The sequence below is a fragment of the Pan paniscus genome, chromosome 4 (assembly GCF_029289425.2).
Source record: "Pan paniscus chromosome 4, NHGRI_mPanPan1-v2.0_pri, whole genome shotgun sequence".
Lineage (NCBI taxonomy): Eukaryota > Metazoa > Chordata > Mammalia > Primates > Hominidae > Pan > Pan paniscus.
In genome coordinates, this window is record NC_073253.2 from 76,839,547 (window position 1) to 76,867,546 (window position 28,000).

General features: G+C 38.5%; 1 protein-coding gene across 2 annotated transcripts; it reads right to left on the bottom strand.

Annotated features, from left to right (window-relative positions):
- TARS1 (threonyl-tRNA synthetase 1) lies at positions 1-28,000 on the bottom strand. Of its 2 annotated transcripts, XM_003818506.5 has the most exons (19): positions 25,949-28,000; positions 22,684-22,764; positions 19,345-19,535; positions 14,662-14,785; positions 13,007-13,128; positions 12,369-12,486; positions 12,007-12,071; positions 11,846-11,924; positions 10,669-10,815; positions 9,408-9,506; positions 8,213-8,379; positions 7,018-7,180; positions 6,787-6,924; positions 6,338-6,415; positions 6,076-6,176; positions 5,880-5,984; positions 4,261-4,333; positions 1,099-1,213; positions 1-527 (listed from the first exon to the last, which is right to left on the bottom strand). In XM_003818506.5, exons 1-19 carry the CDS (start codon positions 26,003-26,005, stop codon positions 379-381), a joined length of 2,172 nt encoding a protein of 723 aa, XP_003818554.1. In that variant the 5' UTR covers positions 26,006-28,000; the 3' UTR covers positions 1-378. The 2 variants fall into 2 exon arrangements, with proteins under 2 accessions (XP_003818554.1, XP_054968439.1); XM_055112464.2 differs by lacking the exon at positions 19,345-19,535 and having other exon boundaries at positions 25,949-26,015.

The window sequence follows — 28,000 nt, forward strand, 5'->3', positions numbered from 1 at the left end:
TGAATAAATTTTTTTTTTATTTTTACACCATAATCCAATTCTAGTTATCTTAATTGAATTTGAAAGCTTTTTCAATCGCATTAAATTTACAAAAAAGTTCTCCCACATTACACTAAAGCATTCCTCATGTTTCACTTCCAGTACTCAGATACTGAATGAGTAAAATCATTTTATTGGCTCTCTTTTAATTAACTCCTTCAAACGCACATTGTTTAAAAACTGACTAGGTCAAAAATAGTTACGCCTGCAGGTTGACCTATTCGGACTCTGCCAAACTCCTCCAAGTTCAATATAAATTGACGTTTTCAGAGTACAAAGTCAATTTTATGGAAACGCTGTTCCTCCTTTTCCATGGAGCCAATCTGGGCAATTTTTTCATTAAAATTCTTCTTCTGCCTGTTTGCTGCGGAACTCTTTGAGCTGCTGTAGCCGCTCGATAGTTTCAGAAATGGTGCGTTCCCCGTGGACCTTATTGTCTCTTGTGCGGATATTAACAGTGCCACTGATTTTCTCTTTTTCACCAACAACTAAAACAAACACACAAAGCTTTGTCAGACTTAATCTAAAGATATGGAAGAATTCACACTGAACATCTGAAAAGAAATGATCCTAGGACCCAAAACCTACCCCATAGCTTCTGATACATTAAAACGTACAAGTGACCATGTGTTGATATTTAAAAGAAACTCTTTGCAATATCTAATACTACTGTGCTTATGGAGTCAATCTAGACAATGTAACAACCAAATAATAAAACCCTAAACATCATGAATATCTTTTTTCAAGTAATCCCACATAAGGAATTATCTTGAGAAAGTAATCCAACAGATGTGTTTAAAAGCAATGCGTCTTCATTCTTGTTATAATAGCAAAATATTTTCTCACAGACATCCATGATTTAAGTGAAAAAAAAAACCCAGTATGTATGCATGAGCCTATTTTTATAGTTATTATATATTAAAATATATAATAGAAAAAAAATCAGGACTGGAAGGAACTAAATAAATTCTTGATTACAATTCACTTAAACCTGTCTCAAGGTTTCAGTAGATTTTCCTGAGGTGTGGCAAATTTTCTTTGGTAAGTTTCCATTCTTACCTAAAATGAAGTTATACTGCGCTAACTGTGCATTTCGAATCTTTTTATTCAATGTACAGCCTGGATCCAGATCAATGTCTGCCATGAATTTGGCATCGTGGAATTGTTGTCGTACCTATTGTAACAGAGATACAGAATTTGTCAGATCTAAAATCAGAATTATATTTTGATCTTACATGATTTTACTGAACACAGGGATCAAGACTTCTTGGATGAACTTCCAGGAATTTAAAGCTGGCAAAACTGTCTTAGATAATATTATTCACTGCCATTTTTCCCCCCTCAAAAAGGCCAGCTCCTCTTTATTACCTCAGGTCATGTGTATTAAGTAAACAATGTTTTCAGTATTCTTCTTTTCCAAAAAAGCAATACACTAGATTACATTTTATTAATTTTACATTAACTAGATTAAACTTCCCATTAACCTGATAACATATTAACATGACAAAAAGACCTAAATGAACAATTTTATTTCACTATCATTTCATATGAACCTCAGATTACAGATGTGAAAAATATCACATGATCAACACCTGAAAGAAATGATCTTCAACTGAATAAATCTTAACTTCTGAGTATCAGAAAGTTTTTCTTTTAATCAGGTTATCATAGGCATTAGTCCCTTAACTTTAAAATAGAATAATATTTAATAGTCTAAAAGTAATTTAGATTAGAACAAATTAACAATGAGTATAAAAAATGTTTCTGTTCAGCCTGCTATGAGAGTTGGGCATTTTACATTCAAATCACCCCACACTTGGCAGAAAACTGTTTCCTTACAGTGGCCATTAACCCAAAGGAAGAACAGGAAAGTTGGAGGACGCTGGTGTTCCTTCCTCATCTCTGCTATAGAGACAGTACCATTGGGCTTTCACGCAAAGCCATGTGAGCAGTGACGGCCTATCCTCTTTTTGTAGACGCAGAAGTTACACTGTTTACTAGCAGAATCACCATCACAATTCCACCCAGACCTCTTAGAAGGGTCAGAGTTTCTGGAAATCCTGGTCAGAAAGCAGAATGAATTTTTCCAGGACAACATCTTAAGTACAGCTGAAGGTGAAATAGTAACTATCATACTCTACTTAAGTATCATGAGTAAAACCAGCAATCTCTGGTTGACCTGGGTGACGAAATATTTCTTTCAATTTTTGATTGAAAAAGATTCTAAATGATCTACAACACATTCATTTCTCAAATGCGAGTTATGTGTAAACCAAGGGTTATTTATGTATGTCAAATGTTTATTTCTATAACGCATACTTTTTGAAACAATCTAAGTGACTTTGCCTATACTGTGCACAAGTCTTAGCATTTTAACTAGATTTTTAAGCCACAGTGATCACGAACCAATTAACCTGTTGACATTTTATTACACCCATTTCAGAAGAGTTGTTACAGAATTTTAGAATGCCAAGATAGGTCTACATCTTCAACTTATAACTACTTTAAAGGATAAGGCATCAGTTTCTTCATTTTTCTCAACATGGGTCCTGTGTGTGCACGTGAGATGGGCAATTCTGCAGTTGGGGAAGTGGCCTGATAATTACAGGGTGTTTAACATGTCTGCTCTATAGTTATTAGGTATCAGGAGTACTGCCCTGTCTTCTCTCCCCACAAAAGAAAAGCTTACCACCACATAATCTGGAATGCCACCTACCCGCAAAGGGAAATGGGGAAGTCAGTGCTGTCTCCAGTTGAGAACTCAGTTAACCAATATAGAACTTCTTCCTACTGTGTGAGTTTTCACATACAAATAAGACAAAGTGCACTCAACCATGGAACATAACTTTGATTGTCATCATTTGTAACTAAAACTACTGAGTGCAGTAATAGGAATAGTCTGAATGGTTTATCTATTAGATGGTTTAGTGTTCACTTCATTTTTTTTATTTATTTATTTGTTTTTATTTATTTATTTTTTTGAGACGGAGTCTTGCTCTGTCACCCAGGCTGGAGTGCAGTGGCATGATCTTGGCTCACTGCAAGCTCCGCCTCCTGGGTTCATTCCATTCTCCTGCCTCAGCCTCCTGAGTAGCTGGGACTACAAGTGCCCGCCACTGCGCCCAGCTAATTTTTTGTATTTTTTAGTAGAGACGGGGTTTCACCGTGGTCTTTATCTCCTGACCTCATGATCCACCCGCCTCGGCCTCCCAAAGTGCTGGGATTACAGGCGTGAGCCAACACGCCTGGCCCACTTCAGTTTTTTTTTAAGAGATGGGGTCTCACTATGCTGCTCAGGCTGGAATGCAGTGGCTACTCACAAGCACAATCATCACACCCTGAACCCTCAAAGATCCTCCTGCCTCAAGCTCCTAAGTAGCTGGGACTACAGGTATGCATCTCCATGCTCAAGTTCATTTATTTCTTAAGGGTAATTAAGACCTGAGTGTGGTTTATTCTGATGGTCTGAAGACATGATGGTTTTGATGTTATAGTATTGTTCACTCATCAACTTTTAATAATTTGAAATTCCTTAGTATGGAATTTTCACTATGGCAGAACAATGCTTTAAAGTGAAGTTATGAATGGCTATACATTCGTTGGTAAGTTAGTTTTTTTGGTAGAGAGGCAAGACATTGGTCTGCTATACTATTAACCTGAAAAAATTTCAACTACCTGAAGAAATTTACATTAAAATGAAGCAAAATTACTCACTGAGTCAAAGAGCAGCCTAAACTGTATTTTGAACAGGAATTTACCTACCATACTGAAGTACCTGATATCTGCTAATCTGGTTTTTTAAAATACTAAATACTAAAATATACAAGTGTAACTGGGTATGGCGGCTCCTGCCTGTAGTCACTGCTACTTGGGAGGCCAAGGTGGGAGGACTGTGTGAGCCCAGGAGTTTGAGGTTACAGTGAGCCATGACTGTACTACTGCACTCCAGTTGGGGCAAGAGAAAGATCCCATCTCTTAAAACAAATATAATAAAATACACAAGTGTACATAAAACACTATCCAAATATGTCTTCTGATTATGGAATCATGGAGAAAAGCATTAAAGAAGTAATATAATCTATTCAGGCTTAAAAAAGATTAAAAATAGTAACATTTCTCTTTATCACAACAGCTCGATTCACCAAGAATACAGGGCTTATGTGATTTGAAAAGCTTAACAACAGATATTAAATTGAAAGAAAATTCATATCTAAGGCTTACCTTTTGGGCATATTCATCACAGGTTGGTCCCACTGGAACTACCATTACCTGGCGAGGGGACAGCCAAAAGGGCCTTTGGAAGAGAATAAAAATATTCAATGTAGATGTGGGCATATTCACTAAACAGGGACAGCATATTTCTTACTCTACTCTTCAGTATCTTTTCCTGGAACATGTAACGACTACTTTTAAAACTTGGCTTTAAAAAACCCCAAAATGAAAAAACCTATCCAATAAAGATTAAGGCAAGGAGATGCAGGAGAAGAAAACTAACCCTACATAAGGAAAGCCTGTAACTACAATTTGTCTTGCTAAGTAGATAGCAAAGCAAATTGAGGATAGGACTAGGCCTCACACTTTAATACATCACAAAACACTGTGTATTGGCTGTGAGAGGAGGTAACAAATGATTTAATAACTGCATGTAGTGATTAATTGTTCATGACTTATTCTTCACGGGGACACAGTGCCCTCAGTTTACTCAAAATCCATTTTGAATCATTCAGCAAATTGTAATTGATAATAACTGGTTATGGCACTTGGTAAAAATCAGAGTTTTCACTACTTATTAAAAAATACGCCCATCCAATTCTCCCTTTGAAGCAATACAAGTGTCAAATGCTTCTGATGCTGCAAACATCAGGCTAATGTTTTTCTCCATCATTCCTCTATTTTCAGTTGTTCTGTTGTATGAGGCAAAAGGCTAAAGTAGGCACTAAATTCTACCCTAATCATGGACTTTTCCCCACCTAAAACAGGTTTAGCAGAGCAATTAGCTGAGGACTCCCTTAATTGTTGAAATACCTTGCAGAGAATGTGTCTCACATTTTATCTGACTTTGAGAAATCTAAAGAGATTATCTTGTATCATTGATCAGAATGAGAAACTGTCCTAATTTCTGAAGTAACCAAGTTCAAATAAAACTGAAATGACAGTAATGTGTAAGATTAAACCAATGTACATCATTTTACAAAAGTTTTAAATCAATATGATTAATATGGAAGGCTCTACACACGGGTGCTTTTATAACCCTGTGCTGCTTTCAAATGCACTGTGGGTCCAGAAAAAACTGCTTAAGAATTAAGATGAAAGTTACGTGGCCACGTATCTTGGAAACAAAAACTTACTTAACCTCACAGAAATGAATCACAAATGTTGATCGGTTTGGCATCTGTTTTAAAAAATGCTTGGCTTTTAAAACATGTCCAAATACCTGCTTGTTATGATTAGCAAGGCTGAATGAAGAAAGCCATAAGCCTCCTAATTTATCTATGTAAAACCAGCAAAGCCATCTAAATCCCAAAACAAAGTTACTAGAAAAGCATCCAAAACAGTAAGTATACTTCTTACAGAATACTAATTCCTAATTAGAAAGTATTACACAACATCCAAACAAATCAAGTTCTGGAATTAAAGTAATTACTATTAGCAATTGTTCTTAATGCTAAAAAGTTTGTGTTTAGATTGTGATTCCTTATTTTTTAATGAACACTTGTCGTTAGTTAGAAGCAACCGATTGGAATCATTCTCCCTTTCCATCTGATAATTAAATCGAAAAGTAGACATTTCTTGTAGCCAATTTATACTAATCAGAAAAAAAAGACAGTGACAAAAATTACCATTTGCCCCCATAGTTTTCTGTGAGGATAGCAATCATTCTTTCCACTGATCCCAAGATGGCTCGATGAACAATCACTGGCCTTTTCTTATCATCACCATCATGGCTATAAAGAAAAAAAAATTGTTTTGTCTTATTATATATATTTTCTCTTATATATCCCTGGAGAATATTCAGAGCAGACACCAGAAACTCACCTTACATAAGTAAGATTAAATCTGATGGGCAACTGAAAATCCAGCTGGATGGTTGCACACTGGTGGTACCGCCCAATCGCATCTTTAATCTGTATGTCAATCTAAGAAGCAAAGACTGGGTTATTATAAAATGCCAGTGATACTAAAGTGGAGCTCAATAGTTGGATTAGGGCTGATTTTCTTTTTTCCAACTTTTTTCGAAGTCGTATCTTCTTCATCCACAAGTGAAAATCATATTACCCAAATGTACTTTAGTGCTCACCTTTGGGCCATAGAAAGCTCCATCTCCAGAGTTTAACTCCCACTTTTCACCAAATTCATTCAGACTGTTTTCAAGTTGCTGAGGATAAAGCAAAATGATTTTTATTTTTTTCATCGCAATTTCCCTTCTTTTAGCCTAATTTGAGACTAAAAATACAGTAATTACTTTCATAGATCAATATTCTCTGCTTTAGAATTTTGTCCACCTGAACATATGCTCATACCAACCCCTTTTTAAAGCTTATAGCTTGATAACTGAAAAAAGCCATGAAAACATTCAACCATTTCAAAAATACACAATCATAAAGAAAAAAACTAGCTTACACAAACCTAGGAACCATTTCCAATTTCATTTTGCTTTTATCCATTTAAAGAGGCTTGGCTTTCTTACATCTCAGAACAAGCCAATTTCAAACAGTATTCAAAAGCACGCTGAAAAACACCACTTACTTTCTCAGCTTGATCCCATACTTCGATATCTCCAAGGAATTTTTCCGGGCGAGTAGAAAGGTTTAGTTTAAAAGAAAATCCAAATACGCTATATACCGTACGTAGAAAATCCAAACAACCTTTTATTTCATCTTCAATCTTCAAATTAAAAAACAAAAAAAGAAACAGTAGTTATTCTCCTTGACTTTCTTGACACTTCTTTCTAAGTATTTTATTCCCAGGGTCTCATACCTGCTCCATGGCACAGAATATGTGAGCATCATCCTGTTGGAATCTTCGTACCCGGGTGAGTCCTGTGAGTGCTCCAGACAGCTCGTTCCTATGAAGTACCCCAAAATCAGCTAGCCGCAGAGGCAGTTCTCGCCAGGACCTTGGCCGATGATCAAACATAAGGCTGAAGAGAAAAAGAAAAGTCCACGGACACTTAAGAATAAAACTGCTTCTGTAATGCTATATTTAATTACATGAAAGGTTGTCAAAAAGCCACTGATTCTAGCTGTCCATCCAACCAACATTTCTCAAATTCTGGGCTTCATACAGCAGTAAAAGCACTTGCATGAATAAAACAGCAAATAAGTTATAACTCAATGAACCACAGTGAAGAATTAAAAAACGTATTCCAACAACTGAAGAATCTGGGAAAATTAAGAATGAATTTGGTTGGTCCCCTAGCCTATAATACAGCTTCTTCACAAAGATTCTTCTCTCACCTCCTCTGCCCTCCAGGCCTGGCTAGTAGGAGCTGCAGACACTAAGCTACCTGTATCCACAGCTCTCCTGTGTCTTCCCTTAAGCTGTTCTTCACCCAGCTTTCAAAGATAGGAAGCAGAGTGGCCTCATGACAAGGAACATTTTACAAGAATGCTGAGTCATCAGCAGGTTTTGACAGAACAGGTTTCTTTAAAACAACAACACACTAGGTAATTTGTTACACCCCCATATTCCATCTTCCTGTTTTATATTCTGCCTTGGTCATTGCTATGATCCCAGTACCATTACTGAATGCCCACAGATCTGGAGATCTGGCTGGGCACAGTGGCTCATGCCTGTAATCCCAGCGCTTTGAGAAGCCAAGGTTGAAGGACCGCTTGAGGCCAGGAGTTTGAGACCAGGCTGAGCAACGTGGCAAGACCTCGTCTCTACAGAAATAAAATTTTAAAAATTAGCTGGGCATGGTGGCATATGCCTGCAGTGAGCTATAATCGCATACCTGCACTCCAGTTGGAAGACCTCTTAAAAAAAAAAAAAAAAAAAATGTGGGGATCTAATCAGGTGCAGAAGATATAATACAACAATGATGTTGTGTTTAAATGCTCTTCTGATCACATAATTTGTTTTTAATAAAAATGTTGTTAAAGGAGGGAAGAACCCAGGATGAATTGTAGCATGTGAAAATCTTCAGTAGAAATTCAAAGCTGCCGAATACCAGTGTCCTGGGCAGTTCATGGGTTTCAGGGCAAACAGCTCCTTCTCCACCTCAAAGGAGAACATGTTCTCGCTGTAGTGCTGCCAGTGGCCCGAGGTCATCCAGAGTCGGCTGTTGAAGATGTTTGGGGTGACTACCTCCTGGAATCCTCTTTTCCTATATTCGCTCTGATAGAAAATAAACAGAAACGTGTAGGCAAATAAATGCTCATACTTCAAGTGGGAGTAAAAACTTAAAGAGCGATTTTATACTCTCTCATGAAAAAGATGGACACATGCCATGATTCAGAAATCCCACTTCTAAGTATATACCGGAGAGAAAACTCTTGGCACATGTACCTAAGGAGGCTTATAAAAGTGATGCTACTGCAGCATGGCTGATAATAAGGGACAATTATACATCAGTGTCCATCAATACAGGGATGAGTGCATTGTGGTAGTTATATAACAAAATAATATGTAGCAAGTGAAAATAAACTTGATTTGCATGTCTCTAAAAATAAATCACAAGGCAGTCTGATACACAATGAGGCTTCCTATATGTAACACACAAATACATAAATAATTTAAGGGTACAAATACATGGGCTAGATGTAAGTAACATGGACAAAAAGAATCCATGCCAACTTCAAAACAGTAGTTTCTTCTAGAAAACTGGTATATGATATACCAGTATATGGATATATATATACCAGTATATGGAGGTATATGGATCAAAACTGGGTCCTAAAGAGAGGCTTTTTAAACTAATTTTTTTTTTTAATATCATGAATGAAAAAATCTCAAGCAAATATAGCCCAATGTGAATATTTGTTAAATGTGGGTAGTTAAGTACAAGATATTGGATATACTATTCTCTATAAACTTATACCTGAAACATTTCATAATTTACAAAGGAAAAAAGCAATGTAAAAACCGTTTTTTCAAAGAAAATACAAATAAATGATCAAAGTCAAAGAGGGCACAGAGCTCCTATGTCAAGGACCATAGGTCCCCCTTCAAGCTCACCAGTTTCTATGTGTATATGGGCAAAATCAACTATTAGGGATGATTTATGAGGCCACAGACTTCTACTTTTACTTATCGTCTTATATATTTCTTCTCAAATACAGATTATCTTTCCTCTTAGTAGACCTTATTTAATAAAATGATCACATATCCTAAATCTAAAGAAGAAAGCAATAAATATGACTTACCCTAATGAATTCAATAAGTGCATTATAAATGTAGGCTCCTTTTGGCAGAAAAAAGCAACTTCCAGGGCTGAGTTCATGAAAGAAATATAGTTCTTGGTCCTGGGTAAAAGAAAAGCAAAAGAATGTTTATGTATGTCACGTATACGTGTGTGTATATATACATAAATTGCAGTGTTCTTGAGCTCAGAATACGGTCATGATGTCCCATATTTCAATCAGTGCCAATCCTGAATCAAAGAAACCATGTCAGTGTTTCTGGTGTTATAGAATTGCAGCTGATTTACACTTTGGCAGACGTGTAACACATGCCCTGCCTGTTATATTCCTCAATCCAGTCAAGTTTCCCCAACAGTGGCAGGGAATAAGGGTCCCTTCAGTTCTTTAACTATCCACTGCAGTACCTCTCATGGTTCTTAAATTCCTTAAAGCTCCAAGATCTGGATCTTTTTTCATTTTATTTATGTATGTATTTATTTTCTTAATAAGAGTATCAGGAAGGAGACTGGGAAAAAGACACTGATAATGAAATACATGATGGTAAAGTTGGCTGACTTTGGGTCATGGTGAAAGAAACACACCCTCCTACCTCCTTGCCAACATCCCCCTCCCCAAGTGCCCAAAAGCCCTCAGGGAAGGGCCCATCAATCATTGCTGGCTGCCTCATAGCTGGAATGTCAGGTAGTCAGGGGTGCAAGGCAGTGGCTGCTACCTCCAGCTCAAGCTTCATAACCTAACAGCCAAGGACCCCTGGCACAGAGTGCCTATTTTAATGGGGAATGTTTTATCTAGCCTAACTTCCAGTTTAGAGGACATTCAGCAGTAACAGAGATAATGGGTAGAGGAAATGATAGCACAGGATCCATGTGCGACATGCTGCTAAACCTTGGGCAACAAGTAGGTTAATCTTTGTGGGACTCTGTTTCCACATTTTAAATGAGTCAGTGAAACTAGAGGGTTTCCATAGTTCTCCCAGTTCTATGAGAAGCTGTTATACTTCTTTTACAGAAAACCGTAGATCATCAGTGTTTGCTCTCAATAAAAGTAGTTCAAATGCATTTTTGTGCGGTACTGAGCATACTCCAGGCAGATAATGTGGACAATCAGTAAGTGTTTATAGTTCGTACAGGACATAGCACCAGTTACTAAAAAGCTACAACATCTCTTCAAAACAAAATTCCTAGTACTTCATGCAGCTGAATTTCAAACTTCAAATGAAGTTGAAGAAAACTCAGTCTAGACACATCATTGTTCTTGAACATACCCTGCCAATTTTCCTATGATCTCGGTTTTTAGCTTCCTCTTGGAACTTCTCCCACTCTTTCAACATTTTAGGATCTGGGAATGAAATGCCATAAATTCTCTGGAGAGTCTCCATATCTGCTTTGCCTTCCCAGTACGTGGAGGAATTCTGAAAACAAGGATTAACCATGAAACAACATTCAAATTTGTAAACATCTCACTTATTTTAACTCCCAATTGCTTTGGGGCCTTGTTAGAGTAGTTACTCATTCTGCAGCACAAAGTTGGCTGTTTTCTATCCTCAAAAATGCCCCTCACTCAATCTGCAGGTGGGTGCAGTGGCTCATGCCTGTAATCCCAGCACTCTGTGAAGCCAAGGCAAGAGGATCGTTTGAGCCCGGGAGTTCGAGACCAGCCTGGGAAACACAGGGAGACCCCATTCTTTATTTTTAAAAAAAGAAAATTACCCAGGCATGGTGGTGTGCACTTATGGTCGCAGCTACTCAGGAGGCTAAGGCAGGAGGACCGCTTGAGCCTGGAGTGCAGTGGCACGATCTCCGTTCACTGCAACCTCATTTCCCAGGCTCAAGTGGTCCTCCACTCTGTCTTTTTGGGGCAACAGAGTGAGACCCATTCTACACCCCAATACCCCCAAAACTGCCCACCCCTCAATACTCAACCACAATTCCACAAACATTACTTTGCCTGCAAAGGCATTTCTCACAAAATGAGCAAAAATAGAAATGAGCCAATAAAAAAAAAATCTTGGAATGACTCAATTGTTCTCTTGATTTAAAGTGCATTTTAAAAACCTCCATAAAATGTTTATGAACTAGTATAAAACTGGGTTCTGTTAAAAACAACAACTTGGGAAATTATTAATTTAGACATATAAAGGGCAAAAGCACATACTCCCAGTGAGTCTCAAAGCTTTTATAGAGCCAGGATGGCCCATGCTGTATGATTTTGTAAAATCTCCATCCCCTGTGATTGCTCTGGCAATGACAGCAAGTCAGTCACCCCTTGAGGGATTTCAATTATAAAATCCTGATGGCATACAGCTCCCAGTTAATAGACAGCATGAGAAAATACCATCCTTTCATGTGCAACAGAAAATGGTAAAGAGAAATCAGTGAAAGTTTAAACACATATCTATTCTAGACAGATACATTCACACTCTTTAAAGTTACATTACTTACTTTGTGTATTTTTAAAGCCTTAATTTTGCCCGTGTGTCTAACATGAGGACCCCGGCAGAGATCTATCAAAGGGCCACATCTAAAGATAAAATGAAAGGAATTTTAACAAAGACAAAATGACATACATACCAGATACATTTAATGACATCTAATATTCTTACCTATAGACTGTGGTAGTTGGAGTATTCACCTTTTCATTCAATATCCGGCATTTGAACTTGTTGTACTGAAAACAGGAAAAATTATTATTTTAAAAAACTGTCCTTTAATTTTTACTTCTAAGTACTATAGCTAAAATGTAGCACTGTATGAATATAAATGTTGATACTTCATGTTTTAAAAACATGTTGAAGGAATGGTTTGCTAGGAAAAAAATGAAATTAAAAAAATAATAAAAACACTTAATTTTTGCTAAAGAACCAATTAGACTTCAGCTTAGTACACGGAACGCCAGTGGTGTCACTTCAACTAACATGAATAAATGATATTAACAGTGGGGGCCACGCACTATGGTTCAATTTACCTTAAACATTGCCAGTAAAGTTTCCTTCTTAACTTCCAGTCTTTCAAAAGCTTGTTTTTCTTTAATGATTTTCTTACACAAAGCCTCCAGAGAAGAGAAATCATTGCTAGACACACCCCTGAAGGAGAAGAAAGTATAATCTTTTCATTCCATTCGAATCACACCATGGCTTCGAAAAATGTTCATTTGGAAATAGTATTTGGAATACTTCAAGGGTTTTAATATTAAAAAATTAGACTATTGCATCGTATCTTAGAATTCTAAACAAAACATTTTTCATAAGTAATTTTTACATTTTATATTTTCAGTAGCTTCTACCTTGGTCATCCATGGAGACCTTTCTCACTAGTGACCCCTTCCCGCAACTCTATCACCAGGTTTTAAAGGAGAGGGGAGGACCAGTCTCCCTGAATTTCCCAAAATACCTTAGGACTCTACCTCCATCAATCTAGAACAGAGGTCTCATCAAATCCTCTATTACTTCAAGTAAATTGCAACACTTCAAGTACTGATAATGGGCATACCTGATGAAGAAGCAGTGAGATCTATATCATTCCTCCCTTACTGAGAACTCTTAAGAATAACTTACGGACCCATAGTCATTGACTTCAGTTTTCTTTATCTAGTTGATGGCTTACCCTTCTTCGAGGTACATGTCATAATAGAATCCATTTTCTATTGGCGGACCGTAGCATAAACATCCACCATAGACTCTTTCCATGGCTTCACCCATTATGTGAGCACTAGAGTGCCAATACACCTGAAAATTTAAAGAAAAATGGCATGGTCTGAGTCTTGGCAAACAAGTTGCCAATTAATGTGGTTGTCTGAAAGAGACAGATGATAATATTTACTACAAGTAAACCCAATATATAAAATCCTAAATTTCTAAATCTATAAACTACTGTTTCTATCCATAGCCAAAGTAATTCAAGAGGCTTCCAATTACTAAAGTGTATTTTTATTTTGGAAATCATCTGGTTTAGCTGTTTTCAAACAAATTAAACTAAACTTGGCATCACTAATTAAATGACATAGACTTTGTTCTCTGAAAACAACTGCTACTCACAATGTGACTAACTCATTGATTGCAATGGCCCAGGTTCTTTTGAGTCAATGTGCTCACAGCACCATGTCTCAGACACTGTGATCTGGCCTTTAGCTGGCTATGGAACATCACTTAGAAATTACATGTTGTTACTGGCCCAAAACAAAGGTGGTACAACCCGACCCCACAACACAATGACAAAACACGAGGACAAACATCTGTACACTGAAATCAAATGGCAGTACTTGGTTTTAAAGTAATCACTGGGATGAGTCAGAATACACCCAAAGCAATGTTTTCAAGATTTAGTATTAAGGTACCAAAGTGACATTAAAAAATTCTCGTAAGAAACTTGAGGGCTCCAAAATACATTTGAAAACCACTAATCCACATACATAAGTGAACAATCATCACTAAAAGAAAATACTTTGTCTCCCCTTATATGATACACAGCCATGGAGAATTAAAAAGAAAATCTTGCCATCACATGCAGGTTGACTTTTATAGTGTTATCCAGCAGATTTGCATCTTAAGATGAGAAAAAAATACAGAAATTGTCCAATAAAGGCAGTGCTTTGAAGTAAGGTTCAAATTTATTTGTCAAATGTACATATCTTGCTAGAGTGTTCATAGTTTAGAGGCCAGGCACAGCGGCTCACACCTATAATCCCAGCACTTTGGGAGGCCGAGGTGGGCAGATCACTTGAGGTCAGGAGTTCAAGACCAGCCTGGCCAACATGGTGAAACCCCATCTCTACTAAAAATACAAAAATTAGCCAAGTGTGGTAGGGAACTCCTATAATCCCAGCTACTTGGGAGGCTGAGGCAGGAGAATAGCTTGAACCTGGGAGGTGGAGGTTGTACTGAGGCAAGAGCGCACCACTGCACTACAGTCTGGGTGACAAAGCGAGACTCCATCATAAAAAAAAAAAAAATTAAAATAAAATAGTGTTCACAGTTTAGAAAACAATTTTTACTTGCTTAATCAATGTTTAATACAATTCCCAGAACATTTTCCCTATTGAAGTGTCTAGTAATGAAAAGACTTATTCAGCTTCACCCCTTTATTTTCTAAGGCAAGCACTTTTATTATGTTCCCTAAATGAAGGACAAAATGAAGATTTCAAATATGACAGTGAAACAACAATAAATGTTAGCCACCCAATCGCAGCAGGACTGAGCTGGAAGAGACTTCAAATGTGAATCTGCATCCTAAAATTCAATGAATACTAATCAGCAACTTACTGCCTGAGCTTCCTCATCCTCAAACTTGAGAAGCTCCAAGGTACAATCTTCTTCCAGAGGGCGGTCCAGGTCCCACACAACATTATTTACTTTAGCAATAACGGTGTTGTCGGCCAGGCCTTGACTTAAAAAAAAAAAAAAAAAAAAAAAAGTCCACACATATATAAGTACACACGAATCTAATTTGAAAACAGGAAAATAAACACTATTTTTATTACATATTGTTTTTTTATATTGATGTATCTCTATTTTTCTGAAATATAATGATAAAAACAACAAATTCCAAAAATGTACCTAAGAACCTAACTGGAAGATCCTGAAAATGCAGAACATTATCATTTGACATTGAATGCCTCCTGTTTAAGCAGATATGGCAACTCTGATAAATAAGCACTATCAATTTCCAATGGTTTGAATAATCTTAATTTCTCCAACAAATAAGTGTTTTTTTTTTAATTTTTTAGCAACAGGGTCTTGCTATGTTGCCCAGGCTGGCCTCCTGGCCTGAAGCAATCCTCCAACATCAGCCTCTAGAGTAGCTGGGACAACTGGCACAAGTCACCACACCGAGTTTTCTCTTAATACACCCACCTTTCTCTTTCTACAAAGCTAAGCTATGTAGACTCCAAAGGAAAAAAAAAAAAGGCCTACTAAATAACTTCTCTGTTCCTCTTCCTGCTTAAAATGTACACCAGATCCTTTCTTTGACAGACAATGCTAACCTCAGAATAAATTCTGCAAATGCCTATGATAATATTTATAACAAATATAGAGGTAAAATGAAAGACTATTTAATAAAACTTTCCATATAATGTGAGTAAAAACATTACACACCCAATATACAACATCGAACATAAAGTATCATCAAGTGATGAAATATCAGAGCACACAGAGTGTAAAAGCTACAGGAGTTCTGAGGAGGGAAAGCAGTACAGGTCAGAGTCATCTGGAAAGGCTTTGAGGATAAAGCACTCACAGGAAGAAAAGAGGAGGCCATGGCATTCCAGACGAGGGAATGGCCACAGATGCAAGCAGAGATGCAAGTGAAGAGAGGTTTATGCAGGAAGCTGTGTGACTAGAGCAGAGTTGAGTAGGTGAGCCAGATTATACATCTAAATGCACAGCTAGAGAAATAATAGTCTATAATAGCCTGGACATCTCAACGAAGGTAGGCAACATTCTACACTGTGAAGAAAAAGTATACACCCTTTACACTGTAAATCTCAAAGAAACCTACCACTAGAAGGCTTTAAGCTAGCCAGGCTTGCTGTGTTGGTGGCTCTCTATGTCTAAGGGTTTACAACAAAATGTATACAACTCCTATCTGAGGATCAAGAGAAAAGAACCAAACAGAAAGTAAACAACAAACTCCTTTCTATTTTCAATGCTCCTACTAACTTTACCATAGGTTATAAACAATGTTTTCTTTCCTCCTGAGATCAGATGGAGTCAATAAAATAAATACATGCATTTCACAAAACATAACATGAATTTGGCAGAGAGAAATGTATTTCATCATATTGGTGTAAAACAGTTTTCAGGAGATTAAAGAACTGATAAAAAGGACAATCATATTCTCTATATTCTTTGGGAAGAACATGACTTTTATCTTATGATCCAATATGGAGCCCCAAGATTCTAAGAATAGAGTTACTCTGAAAATGTAGATTAAACATGGGCCATACTGGATCATTTCAATTTTTCAAAGAAGGGTAAAATAATCTTTAAGATTTGTAACAAAACGGCCGGGCGCAGTGGCTCACGCCTGTAATCCCAGCACTTTGGGAGGCCGAGGCGGGTGGATCACGAGGTCAGGAGATCAAGACCATCCTGGCTAACACAGTGAAACCCCGTCTCTACTAAAAATACAAAAATTAGGCAGGCGTGGTGGCGGGCGCCTGTAATCCCAGCTACTCAGGAGGCTGAGGCAGGAGAATGGCGTGAACCCAGGAAGCAGAGCTTGTGAGCCGAGATGGTGCCAATGCACTCCAGCCTGGGCGACAGAGCGAGACTCCTCCGTCTCAAAAAAAAAAAAAAAAAAAAAGATTTATAACAAAACAAAACTTGAAAGAAAAACCTTTTGACACAAATGGAACATGTCTTTTTTGTCCTTCCCTTTCATATTCACCACTAATTATGTGAATCTTTAAATAGCCTGTTATCAATGTTATAATTTTTCACAGAACAAAAAGTTATTCTGGACTTCTGTAAAAATTTCATAAAGTATTCTCAGTGCAGATCAGTGACTTAACTCCAGAGCTAAAGCCCATCAATGTTTTATGTAATTCAACCTTTTATTTTTTTCCCTGGAGATGGACTCTCGCTCTGTCACCAAGGCTGGAGTGCAGTGGCTCAATCTTGGCTCACTGCAACCTCCACCTCCCGAGTTCAAGCTATCCTCCCACCTCAGCCTCCAAGTAGTTGGGACTACAGGTGTGCGCCACCATGCCTGGCTAATTTTTGTATTTTTAGTAGAGACAGGGTTTCGCCATGTTGGCCAGGCTGGTCTTGAACTCCTGACCTCAGGTGATCTGCCTGCCTTGGCCTCTCAAAGTGCTGGGATTACAGCTGTGAGCCAACACGCCCAGCTATGTAATTCAACTTAGAATTTTATAGTTCTTGAAGAATATTTTTCAACTGAAGACTTGATAAATTACAATGTAATCTAGATCAACATTGTAGAAGGTAGAGGAAAAAGTTCCCAAACTAACAGAAGCCTAAATTTTAATGACACGGCTACAATCTCATTGTGTGACAACAGAGGAATCTATTAATCAACCTGACCTTCAAAATTATCTCTAAAATGAAAGGTTGAACTGATACGTAAAGGTCTATCCAGTTCTCTATGCTCTCACATAGAAACTTGCATGGTATTACAACTTTTTATTTCCTTTGGAGTAAGGTAGAAGAACTTGTAGGTAGAAGCACTTGTCAAATGAATGGAAACACTCCATTCACTTTGTAAAAAGTACTAACTAATGTCTGTGGTACAGTAGACGCTCATGGCTCATAGGCCTAACTGGTTCTGCTTCTACTAGTTGTATAATACGCTTACCAAGAATCAGCCACGTTGGTTCCCCAAACTGTTTTTGTGCTTGTTCTTTTACGTGTTTGGTTCAACAATACAAAATTGATGATAATCAACCACATGACAATTCATATGGTGATTCCAAATGGTTCAATTCAATACATAACAATTATAAATAAACTTCAAAAATATATAATTATAAAATAACACAATAAGGGAATTATGGATTCTATGAAAACCAAGTTGAATGTTTGAGAAGGCTTGATAAATCCAAGTCACACACACAAAAATACTGTCAAGTTAGGTGTAACTCTACAACTACATGAAAATCTGCAAGGATTCTGTGCTCAGACTACTTCTCAAATGTGTTAAGATAATGTAAGAACTCTAATTAGCACTCGCTATCCCCCAAACCTTGCCATACATATATATATATTCACTGTTTTATGTATGTATATAAAGTTAGTGAATACATACATATTCACACATTTTAAGTTGAAGTGTTTAAGACCAAGATTGGCAAGCTTTTTCTGTAAAAGGCCACACAAATATTTTACACTTTGCAGGCCAAACATGGTCTCTGTTGTATATTCTTAGTTGTTTTATTTTTTCCAACTATTTAAAAATTTAAGAATCATTTTTGGCTGGGCGCGGTGGGTCACGCCTGTAATCCCAGCACTTTGGGAGGCCGAGGCAGACGGATCACAAGGTCAGGAGATCGAGACCATCCTGGCTAGCACGGTGAAACCCCGTCTCTACTAAAAATACAAAAAATTAGCCGGGCGTGGTGGCGGGCACCTGTAGTCCCAGCTACTTGGGAGGCTGAGGCAGGAGAATGGTGTGAACCTGGGAGGTGGAGCTTGCAGTGAGCCAAGATCGCGCCACTGCACTCTAGCCTCCTGGGCAACAGAGCAAGACTCTGTCTCAAAAAAAAAAAAAAAAGAAAAAGAAAAAAAAGAATCATTTTTATTTTTCGCTTTCAGGACATACACAAACAGATTATGACTAGAGTTTCCCAATACCTAGTTTAAGAGATATATATATACACGTGTATATATACGCGTATATATATACACATATGTTTTACCAACTCTTATTTTGATAAACTGACCAATTATTGATCCCAATCATATCAGATTAAGAAAGCCTCTCCCCTATTACAAAATATGCATCTAATTCTCAGTTAATTGAAATAACTTCTTCCCACCCCAATAAAAGTTTTAAGACTAGGAATACTCTTTCATTGAATTTATAAAAATAGTACATTTTTTTCATGTGTTATATGAAGTTTCTTAACCTTTCCATGTGAGATTATGTAGCTTCATTTTTAACTTCAAAACCAAGACATTTAAGTCGAAATAGGTAAACACTGTCTAGTCGGTTTTGTAACATTTATAATCATAGTAAGACTAAAAATATACAATGCCCCAAAAGATAAGATCAAAGTAAACTCTTTCAGAAATTAACTTTGAATTTTGACTACAAAGCTCTGTATCATTTTGATTTTTAAAAAATCTCAAGTAGGCAAAATTAAACAGATTAAAAACACTGAATGGTAACATAAAAATATTATAAGAATAAAACATGGCAAGATAATAAAAGGAAGTTTAGTTAGATCACAAACTATGGAAGGTCATGATGGGTGTAGCTTATACCTAATTCCACAGGCAATTTGATATGGTGTAGTTTTCCAAGATTCCGCATCAACCTGTTTACCATCAGGCAAAGTGACTTTAATTGGCTTGCTATCTTTTTCTGCCTTTTCTGCCAGAATGGAATCATGTTCTGCTTTTAGTATATTATACATCTCAAGACGTGTGTAAATATATTCAGGCCAAGGATTCAACTGCAAGACAACAAACAAATCAGGAAACAAATGATCAGTAAATATTGCTTTCCTATTTAGAAATGGGAAAGAAATAATAAAAACAATACAGAAACCCAGGACTATTGATTCAATGTGGTAAATAAACACTGCCAAAATCACCGGGCATTACCTCAATTTGGTTCTAAATGAAGGTAAAAGAAGGAATTAAATGCCCTATTCTTATGCTGAATCGACAATTACCATTTTGCTACTATTTACAGCAAGTGGTCTTTTCTCTTTTAAGATGTCTTCTTAGGATCTTTTCTAACTAAATTATTTTACACATAGAGCTATAAACAATACTGGAAATAAAAACAATAAACTGGCTTTTCTATTTTGTTTCAATCATGTCCAGGTGATGGTCTGTGCAGCTGGTCAGCCTATATGTCCACTCACAACCAATCACAAATTTCTTTGACTTAAGGTCTCCCCTTCAAGGAAAGTATTTACTGAATTCAAAGATGCCATGATCACCTTGGAGTATGTAATTAGCAACTATATAAAACAACACACTACTACTTTCTATAGCAGATAAAATTAACAAAAATATTCTATATAAAACACCCACTTAGGTTTCTAGAGGTTTGGCAAAGAAAGAAAAAGAGACAGCAATCAGAGAGCTGACTTCCTCTACTGTCAGACTCTATAATCTATGGAACATTTCAAAAAGGCAGTGAATCTGTGGTAACAAAACAGTCAAACTAACATCTACAGCATTCATCATCTTCAAATTACATGAACATTAACACTTCATACAAAAGTGAAGAGGAGATTGCTTAATTTTGCCATGACTTTCTATCTTCAAATGAATTTCAATCTATCAGACATAAAATGACTTACTGCAATACAGATTTTAACATTTATTCAATGTTGATAATGCTACCAACGTCTCCATATATATGTCTCCATATATATCAACATACCACAATTTGAAAGGAGTACAAGTGAATATCTAATCCTTAAGAAATTGACTGGGGCAGGGCATGGTGGTTCATTCCTGTAATCCCAGCACTTAGGGAGGCCAAGGCAGATGGATCACTTGAGGCCAGGAGTTCGAGACCACCCTGGCCAACATGGCAAAATCCTATCTCTACTAAAAATACAAAAATTAGCCAGGTGTGGTGGCGCACACCTGTAGTCCCAGCTACTTGTGGGGCTGAGGCATAAGAATTGCTTGAACCTGGGAGGTGGAGGTTGCAGTGAGCCAAGATTGGGCCACTGCACTCCAACCTGGGCAACAGAGTGAGACCTTGTCTCAAACAAAACAAAACAAAACAAAACAAAATTGACTGGAGATAATAGAAAATAATATCAAATGAAAAAGATTAATTGTCTGCCCAGTAATTCCTTCCCTCCCTCCTTCTTTCCATTCTTTAACGATAGGGTTTCACTATGTTGCCTAGGCTGGCTGGAGCGCAGTGACTATTCACAGGCACAGTCACAGCGCATTTCGGCCCCAAACTCCTGGGCTCCAGTGATTCTCCCACTCAGTCTCAAGTGATTGGTTCCCACCACCGTCTCAGGCCCTAATATCTTTGTAATTCCCACCCACAGCAGTCCCTCCCTTTCTTTAGTCATTCAGTTGTTCTTTGAGAGCTTTTCATCAAATTATCACAACGGTCCATAACCTTCAATGGTGAAGAACCCATGAATTAACTAAAAGCTCAGACAGAGCCTGTCATTCTACAACCATAATCTGAACCCCTCAGACTAATGCACGGTACCCGGTTCCATCCACTCTAAAGCATCATTATAATCCTACCCACCTGCACCACCCTCTGTATCTTAACTGCAGTTTATCATCATAGCCACTTGCAATGTCCCAATTAGAATTTCGTGTCAAAATCTCTTCAACATTCATTCAGCAGATACCCTCTGTGTCAGTCTCTGTGATTGCAGAGATGAATAAAACCTGCAAGTTGCCCTTGGAGGGGAAGACCAAGGTCTTGGACAGTTCACTGTACACTCTTTTTTCCAGACCAATCGTTAAACATAAATAATCACATGTCCCACTTAAAATTCTCTGTTCAGAAGAGTCTTCTAATTATACTCTTTGTCTTATTTCCAGGTCATTTCTCAAGCTGTGATGGAACAGCATGTATGTTTGTATTGAAAGTATAAAAAAGAAATTAGGGAACATATGCATTTTTCCATTGGCTTGCAAATTTTAAAATTCACAATCAACAATTTTCTTCACAATTACAGTGGGTGTATAATGGTCGGGAGACTGATCAACTGATCAGCCGTAAGATAAATGGTTAGGTAGGGTTCTAAGCAACACTACACTTGATCATCTATAAACTTACCCTAAAGTAAATGACGGCACTATAAATTTAGCAATTGCAGCATTTGTAAAAGTGGCTCTTAAAAGCCAGCTTACTGTGCTACTTCTAAAAAGGCTGTTCCTTTGTGCTTCTTCCTTCTGGTAGCTTTCTAAAGAGTCTCCAATAAAACAGCTGTAATGACTAAAGCAAAAAAGTGAAGCACAGTTCACAGCAGTAAAAATAAAGTAGAAAGGCAAGCTTAACTGCCTGTAAAAGCAAAATACTCAGGAACCAGGTTGATTTAGGGCTGGCTTTTGATATGCCAGTTCCTTTCAGTGTGAGCCTGGGGAAGTGAAAGCATTTTCTGCAGACTTGAGAGGCCTTAAGGGGATCTGTCCTGGCTTAGAAGCCAACCCTAGGGCAGGTCCAGATGGAAAGGCCAAGGAGGGGGTCAAAAAACTGGCTTTCTTTGGTTTTCATTGTATTCAGTGTAAGCCCAAACACCAAGTCTCTATTCCCTAACATCTCATTTAATGAAATGTCAGAGCTGGCATCACATCTGGCAACTGAATAATTACCAGTCTCCTCTTCAACTTTTGTTCTCTGATTTTTATATTCAACCCCACAATCAGATCATCTTATACAAGCATACGCCAGTTGCTTCCTTTTACAGTAACAACTGAAAGTCTTTTTTCCCCTCTCAGATTACCCTTTCCTAATTCTTCTTCCTGATTTTTCCAACCAGTACCATCTTACACTACCATGTAAACCATTAGAACCCTTACACATTAGGAAAGTCTCAGAAAGTTCCCTGTGATTTGCCAACCTCTGATAACAGAGCCCTCTGTGATGATAACTTTTACCTCAGCTCGACCTCCATCTCCAGATCCTTCTTTGTTCTTCTTTTTGCCTCCTTCCTTTTGCTTCTCTTCACCAGCACCAATCTAAATAAGCAAAAAACGTTTTATATTTTAATCTAATGTGACAACTCCATCCTGTGATGCCCCAGGAAGTGTTGAGAATGTTATTTTAGTATTTGTTATTTAATTTTTAAAAAATGGAAATCTGATATTGAAAGACTGAACAATTTCATCACTGGCAAAGACAGGTTAACAACTTACAATAAAGGCAAGTCTTTAAAAAGTAGGAAGGAGTTACTAACGATGTTTAACTCCTCAAATTGCATTTATTTTATTTTAACTATTCTTGTGACTCTCGTTTCAGGTTTACTTGGACCACATACCAAACATATGGCCACAAGGAAGCACGCAGTTGATTCAGTAAGCATATTTCCAGGGGGAAAAAAAAAACAAAACTGAATGCAAAGTGTGCCCATGAATTCCACCAGTGCTACCAAAAACCATGGAAGAAGCAAACATAAGGCCCAATCCCTACCATGTGTAAACCTAGTCTCTCCAGGGAAAGTAAGGCATACATGTGTGAGAAACTCCCGGAGGAGAAAACACAGTAGTAACGCTACGATTAGATGTCAAATAAGCTAGGACTAGCGTTTTAAAGGATGGAATGCATTTCAACAGGTGGATTCTGAGAATACAGGAAATGTGTCCTATGTGTACACATAAGCTTGTTGTCAGAAATGTTAAAATTTAAAGAGAGAAAAAATGACTAAACCAGGCTGATTAATGAAGGATTGTTTTAGAAAGTAATACAAGGTAAGACAGACTAAGGCTCACAGAAGCAAGAACTAAAAGTTACCATAAGGAATACAGACTTCAATTAGAAGCAAGTGAAGTCATAGAAAGTTTTAAAGTAATAAATCCTGTGCCAGGAATGTAAACGGGGATTTTAATTAGTTTGCATGTTTGTGACCTTTAGTTTTTTTAAGTTTTAAGATACAATTCATATACCATACAAGTTACCCATGTAAAGTACACAATTCAATGGTTTTTAGGTATTCACTGTTGTGCAACTATCACTACCATCAATTTTAGAGTATTTTCATCACCCTCAAAAAGAAACCTTGTACCCATTAGCAGTTCACTCCCTGTTGCCTTCATCTCCAGACCCTGGCAACCATTAACCCAGCTTCTGTTTCTATAGATTTGCCTATTCTGGGAATTTCATATAAATAGAATCACACATTATGTGGTCTTTTGTGACAGGCTTCTTTTAGTTAGCATAATAATTTCAAGATCAACAGGTTGTAACATGCATCAATACTTGTCATTGTACCTTTTTATTATCAAATAATATTCCATTGCTTACTTATCCATTTATCAGTTGATGGACATTTTGGCCATCGTCTTTTAAATCCTACAAAATGCGTTACTTGTATAATTTTAAAAAATAAACTAATTTTAAAATATGACTCCTAATTTCATGCTGAGCTAAAATCCCCCCTACTCCAGAAGTCTGGATTTAATAAACTTTAAAGGTTCATTTAGATTCAATAGATCCTTTGTTATACTGTAGAAGTGATGTAACTGATCAAGTATACTGGGTAAAAAGAAAAATTGCGGCTGGGCGCGGTGGCTCATGCCTGTAATCCCAGCACTTTGGGAGGCAGAGGCGGGCAGATCACGAGGTCAGGAGATCGAGACCATCCTGGCTAACACGGTGAAACCCCGTCTCTACTGAAAATACAAAAAATTAGCCAGGCCTGGTGGCTGAGGCAGGAGAATGGCATGAACCCGGGAGGTGGAGCTTGCAGTGAGCCGAGATCGCACCACTGCACTCCAGCCTGAGTGACAGAGCGAGACTCCGTCTCAAAAAAAAAGAAGACTGAATGAGTTAATTCATGGAATGCATTAATACAGTGCCAAACTCGTATTTAGTACTCAAAATAAATATTAACTGTTGTATAATTATTACAGAAAGGAAAAATTACATATTTGTTAACCATACATATCACGTCCAATTAAGAATAGCACAGGAGAATATTTATGGACATGGAAAGTTGTTGACCACATTCTATTAAGCAAAAAAAAAAAAAGTTACAAAACAGTAAAAATATCATTTTATGTGAAAAAAATCTATGTATAGTCACCATTTATCATCTAGAATTAAATTTACATAGTTAGAATGTGCCCGTATGCAGTTTCTCCATTCAATCTCGAGTGGACAATCAAGAAAAAATTTTGGCTTTTAAGTGAATTGTCCTGTCAGACTTGGGATAGAGGATTCCTTAGCTGAAGACGTCACCACTTCTCACTTGGACTATTACAACAGCCTTCTGCATGTGGCCTAACCTTCTATCCCAATGCCAGCGTGACTTTTACAAATACAGTCTTCCCGCTTAAGATCCTTCATGTATAGAATACAAGTTTCAAACATCCTTGTTGCCTAAGATCCTTCTGATTGCTGTTCCTTTAACCCTTCTTGCATATCTCTTGCAAACAACCCGAAAGACAATTCACCTGCGTGCCCCTTTTCACTGCCTTCCCTACCTTTACGTGGGAAGCCCCGTCCTGCCTGTTTACCTGGTGAAATCATTCTTCCAAACTAAATTCTAAAGTGCCTTCCTAAACTTCCTCTTCTGTAATACCACAAGGTTGATCACAAAGCACTAGGGCTGTTTTCCTGTCTCTTACACATCAGCCTGTGAGGCCCTCAAAGTCGGGGAACTGGGCCCTATTCATCTTCCCACATGCACCGCCCAGATCAGTGCCGGGCAAAATGTATACTTAACCACCCAAACTTGGACAAGCTGGGTCAGATCTCGGGCACTCGGTTTTCCTTTCCTTAAAATGGAGCTCTTTACCCCCGCAGGATCTTAGGAGATTGATTAAATAAGGCTCTGCAATGTGTTTCCCGCTTACAGTAAGCCATAAACGCAAGTTTGGAAGCCCCAAGCCTAAGATTCTGATTCTGTCTCCGCGTCTAACTACTGTAGATGTGAGGCTCTGAACAAGTCGCTCACTCAAGGTCTGTTTCCTCATCTGTAAAGAGAATGGACCCACAGATGAACTGCAAGGCCCCACCCTAATTTATGAATGGATGGTTCCCAAAGGGGGTTCCGACTTTCCAGGAGTCCCACCATCCCCCACTTCTCCGACCCACGCGGTCCCGGCCGCTTCCTGCTTCCTGCCCCCCGCTCCCGCCGCGAGCGTAGCGTCTGCACCCACTAGAGTCCCAGGCTGGTCTCTGGGTCCCACCAAGTTTGCTCACCGGCTTCTCCTCGCCTCCCATCTTCCCTGAAGGACTGCTGGCCTTCTCCTCAAACATTGGCGAACGACGAAGCGATGAGAGAACCCGAAAGCGACGGCCTAGAGGAGAGGAGCCAAGAGGCGGGTCGGAGGTGGGCTAGCGCCCGGGACTTGGCCTCGGCTGGACCAGCTGATGCAATCGAAAGGCGCCCTAACCCCGCCCCCAACTTGCGGCGGAACGAGCAGCCAATGGATAACGGGGGAAGGCGGGCCCTCCCTCCTCTAAGCCAGTGGAAAATCTTTTCGGGTGACAGAGCCCTTCTAGGAAATCAGGTCGCGGAGGGTGAGGAGGAGCAACTGCAGAAGCTACATGCCTACTCTCCGCTGACCTTGGTCTGGACGCTTTCCAGAGTCAAGTCCCCAATGCGCGTGCGCCTTTACTCCCTTCTGACTTTATGTGGCACAATCATGGACCTTCCCGGACACCGTAGATAATAAGTAGGTCTTGGTCTAAACTTCCGGGAAGTTTTCGGCGACCTGGATACCATCTTCGACACGGGGACAAATCCCGGGATGGAGTCCAGGGTTTCCCGCGGCTTCGGCGCTTCCTGACCTGGCGTGACTGCCGACTTGTCGGCACCACCCAGGCCTCAGGCTCCCTGTCTGTAGTGGTGAATCGACCTTCCTCATGGCAGTCCAGGCTCCCCAAGCCCCATGTCCTGTTGATCCGGGACAAACTCTTCCTTGAACATTCTTCACTACGAGCCGCTGCTGATCTGTACTGCCTGGAGGAGCATTTCCATAGCGCCCGCAAAAATAACAATAAAGCTCACCCAAGGAAATAACCATGGATTCTCACGCCTGGGTGCCAGTGTTTGGAATCGACTGGGCTTTTTTATGTTAGTAGGCAATTTAAAACAATTACTTATTTGAAATCAGAAGCGCAATAGGCACAACTTCAGGTACGTGCTCCACCACCACGTTTTGTGGATTTTTCTTTTTAAACATCAGTTCTGTTCTCTACAACTCTCCGCCTTCAGGTTTATACTTTCCAGGAACAATAGCTTCCGAATTCGACTTTGTGCATCCATTTTTCATACAGCACCGTTGTAGTCTTCAAATACAAATATGATCACGGCAATCTGCTGAAAAATCTTTGGTGGCTTTCCCTTGCTCTTGGACAATCCCTGATTGTCCAAGTTTTCGGCTTCATCTCGTTCGCCCACCATACACTGAACTATAAACTGTAGTGGCTTTTTTTCCTCAGGTCTTCCCACAGAGTAAGTACCAAGATTTTTCCACCCTACCCTCATCCGTGCTCATTCCGACACACTTTTTGCCTGTTTGACACCTCATTTATTGTCAGATTTCAAGAATCGTTTTCTTCGGGGAACCATTTCTTGACCCCCTTACTGGATGAAACAAGCCTCCCTGTTAAACAGTGTTGGAGGCGCAGAAACATACCCCCAAATAATGGCGTTTTGACATCTGAACTGAAGAAGCCTCAAGGTCCCACTCCCCTAAATCCCCACGCCATCTCTGCCAAAGCAAAGGATAAAGTTTAGACACATCACAAGGAACATAATTGTTTTTGTTGCCTCCCTGTAAGACCAAGAATGTAGTCATCACACCTGAGCAGACCCTGTCACAAGATGTTGTACAAATTAATGTGTTCCTGATACATTCATTCTCCCTTGTAATCCCTCAACAGAATTCCTCTTCTCCCTATCATAACCTGTGTCGCTGGGATTGTATCCACAAGCTTCTGAAGCCCTCTGAGGGGTGGGTAATCACGCTGTGATTCTTCCTGTGTATACACGTTAAGTAAATTTGTATGTTTTTTCTATTAATGTTCCTCATGTTAGTGATTTTCAGCCAAACCTCAGAGGGCCAAGGAGAAAGGTCCCCTTGGCGCTTACAATAGTGTCTGCTGGTAGTTTCATGTGGTTCTTGGTAGAACTTACCGGTTCAACTTGTTCTTTCACTATGTGTGTATTTAGAGCTAAGCAAGTTTACTATATATGTGTATATATATATATATACACACACACACATATACACATATGTATATGTA

Bases quoted from the DNA above. Each gene is read 5' to 3' on its own strand.
- TARS1 (XM_003818506.5), bottom strand. From the start codon at position 26,005: ATGTTTGAGGAGAAGGCCAGCAGTCCTTCAGGGAAGATGGGAGGCGAG. The intron at 13,129-14,661 runs GTAAGTTGCTGA...TTAAATTTTCAG, and splicing joins AGGATGAGGAAGCTCAGGCA to GTGTATTGGCACTCTAGTGC. The intron at 9,507-10,668 runs GTATGTTCAAGA...TCTTTTACCCAG, and splicing joins ATCATAGGAAAATTGGCAGG to GACCAAGAACTATATTTCTT.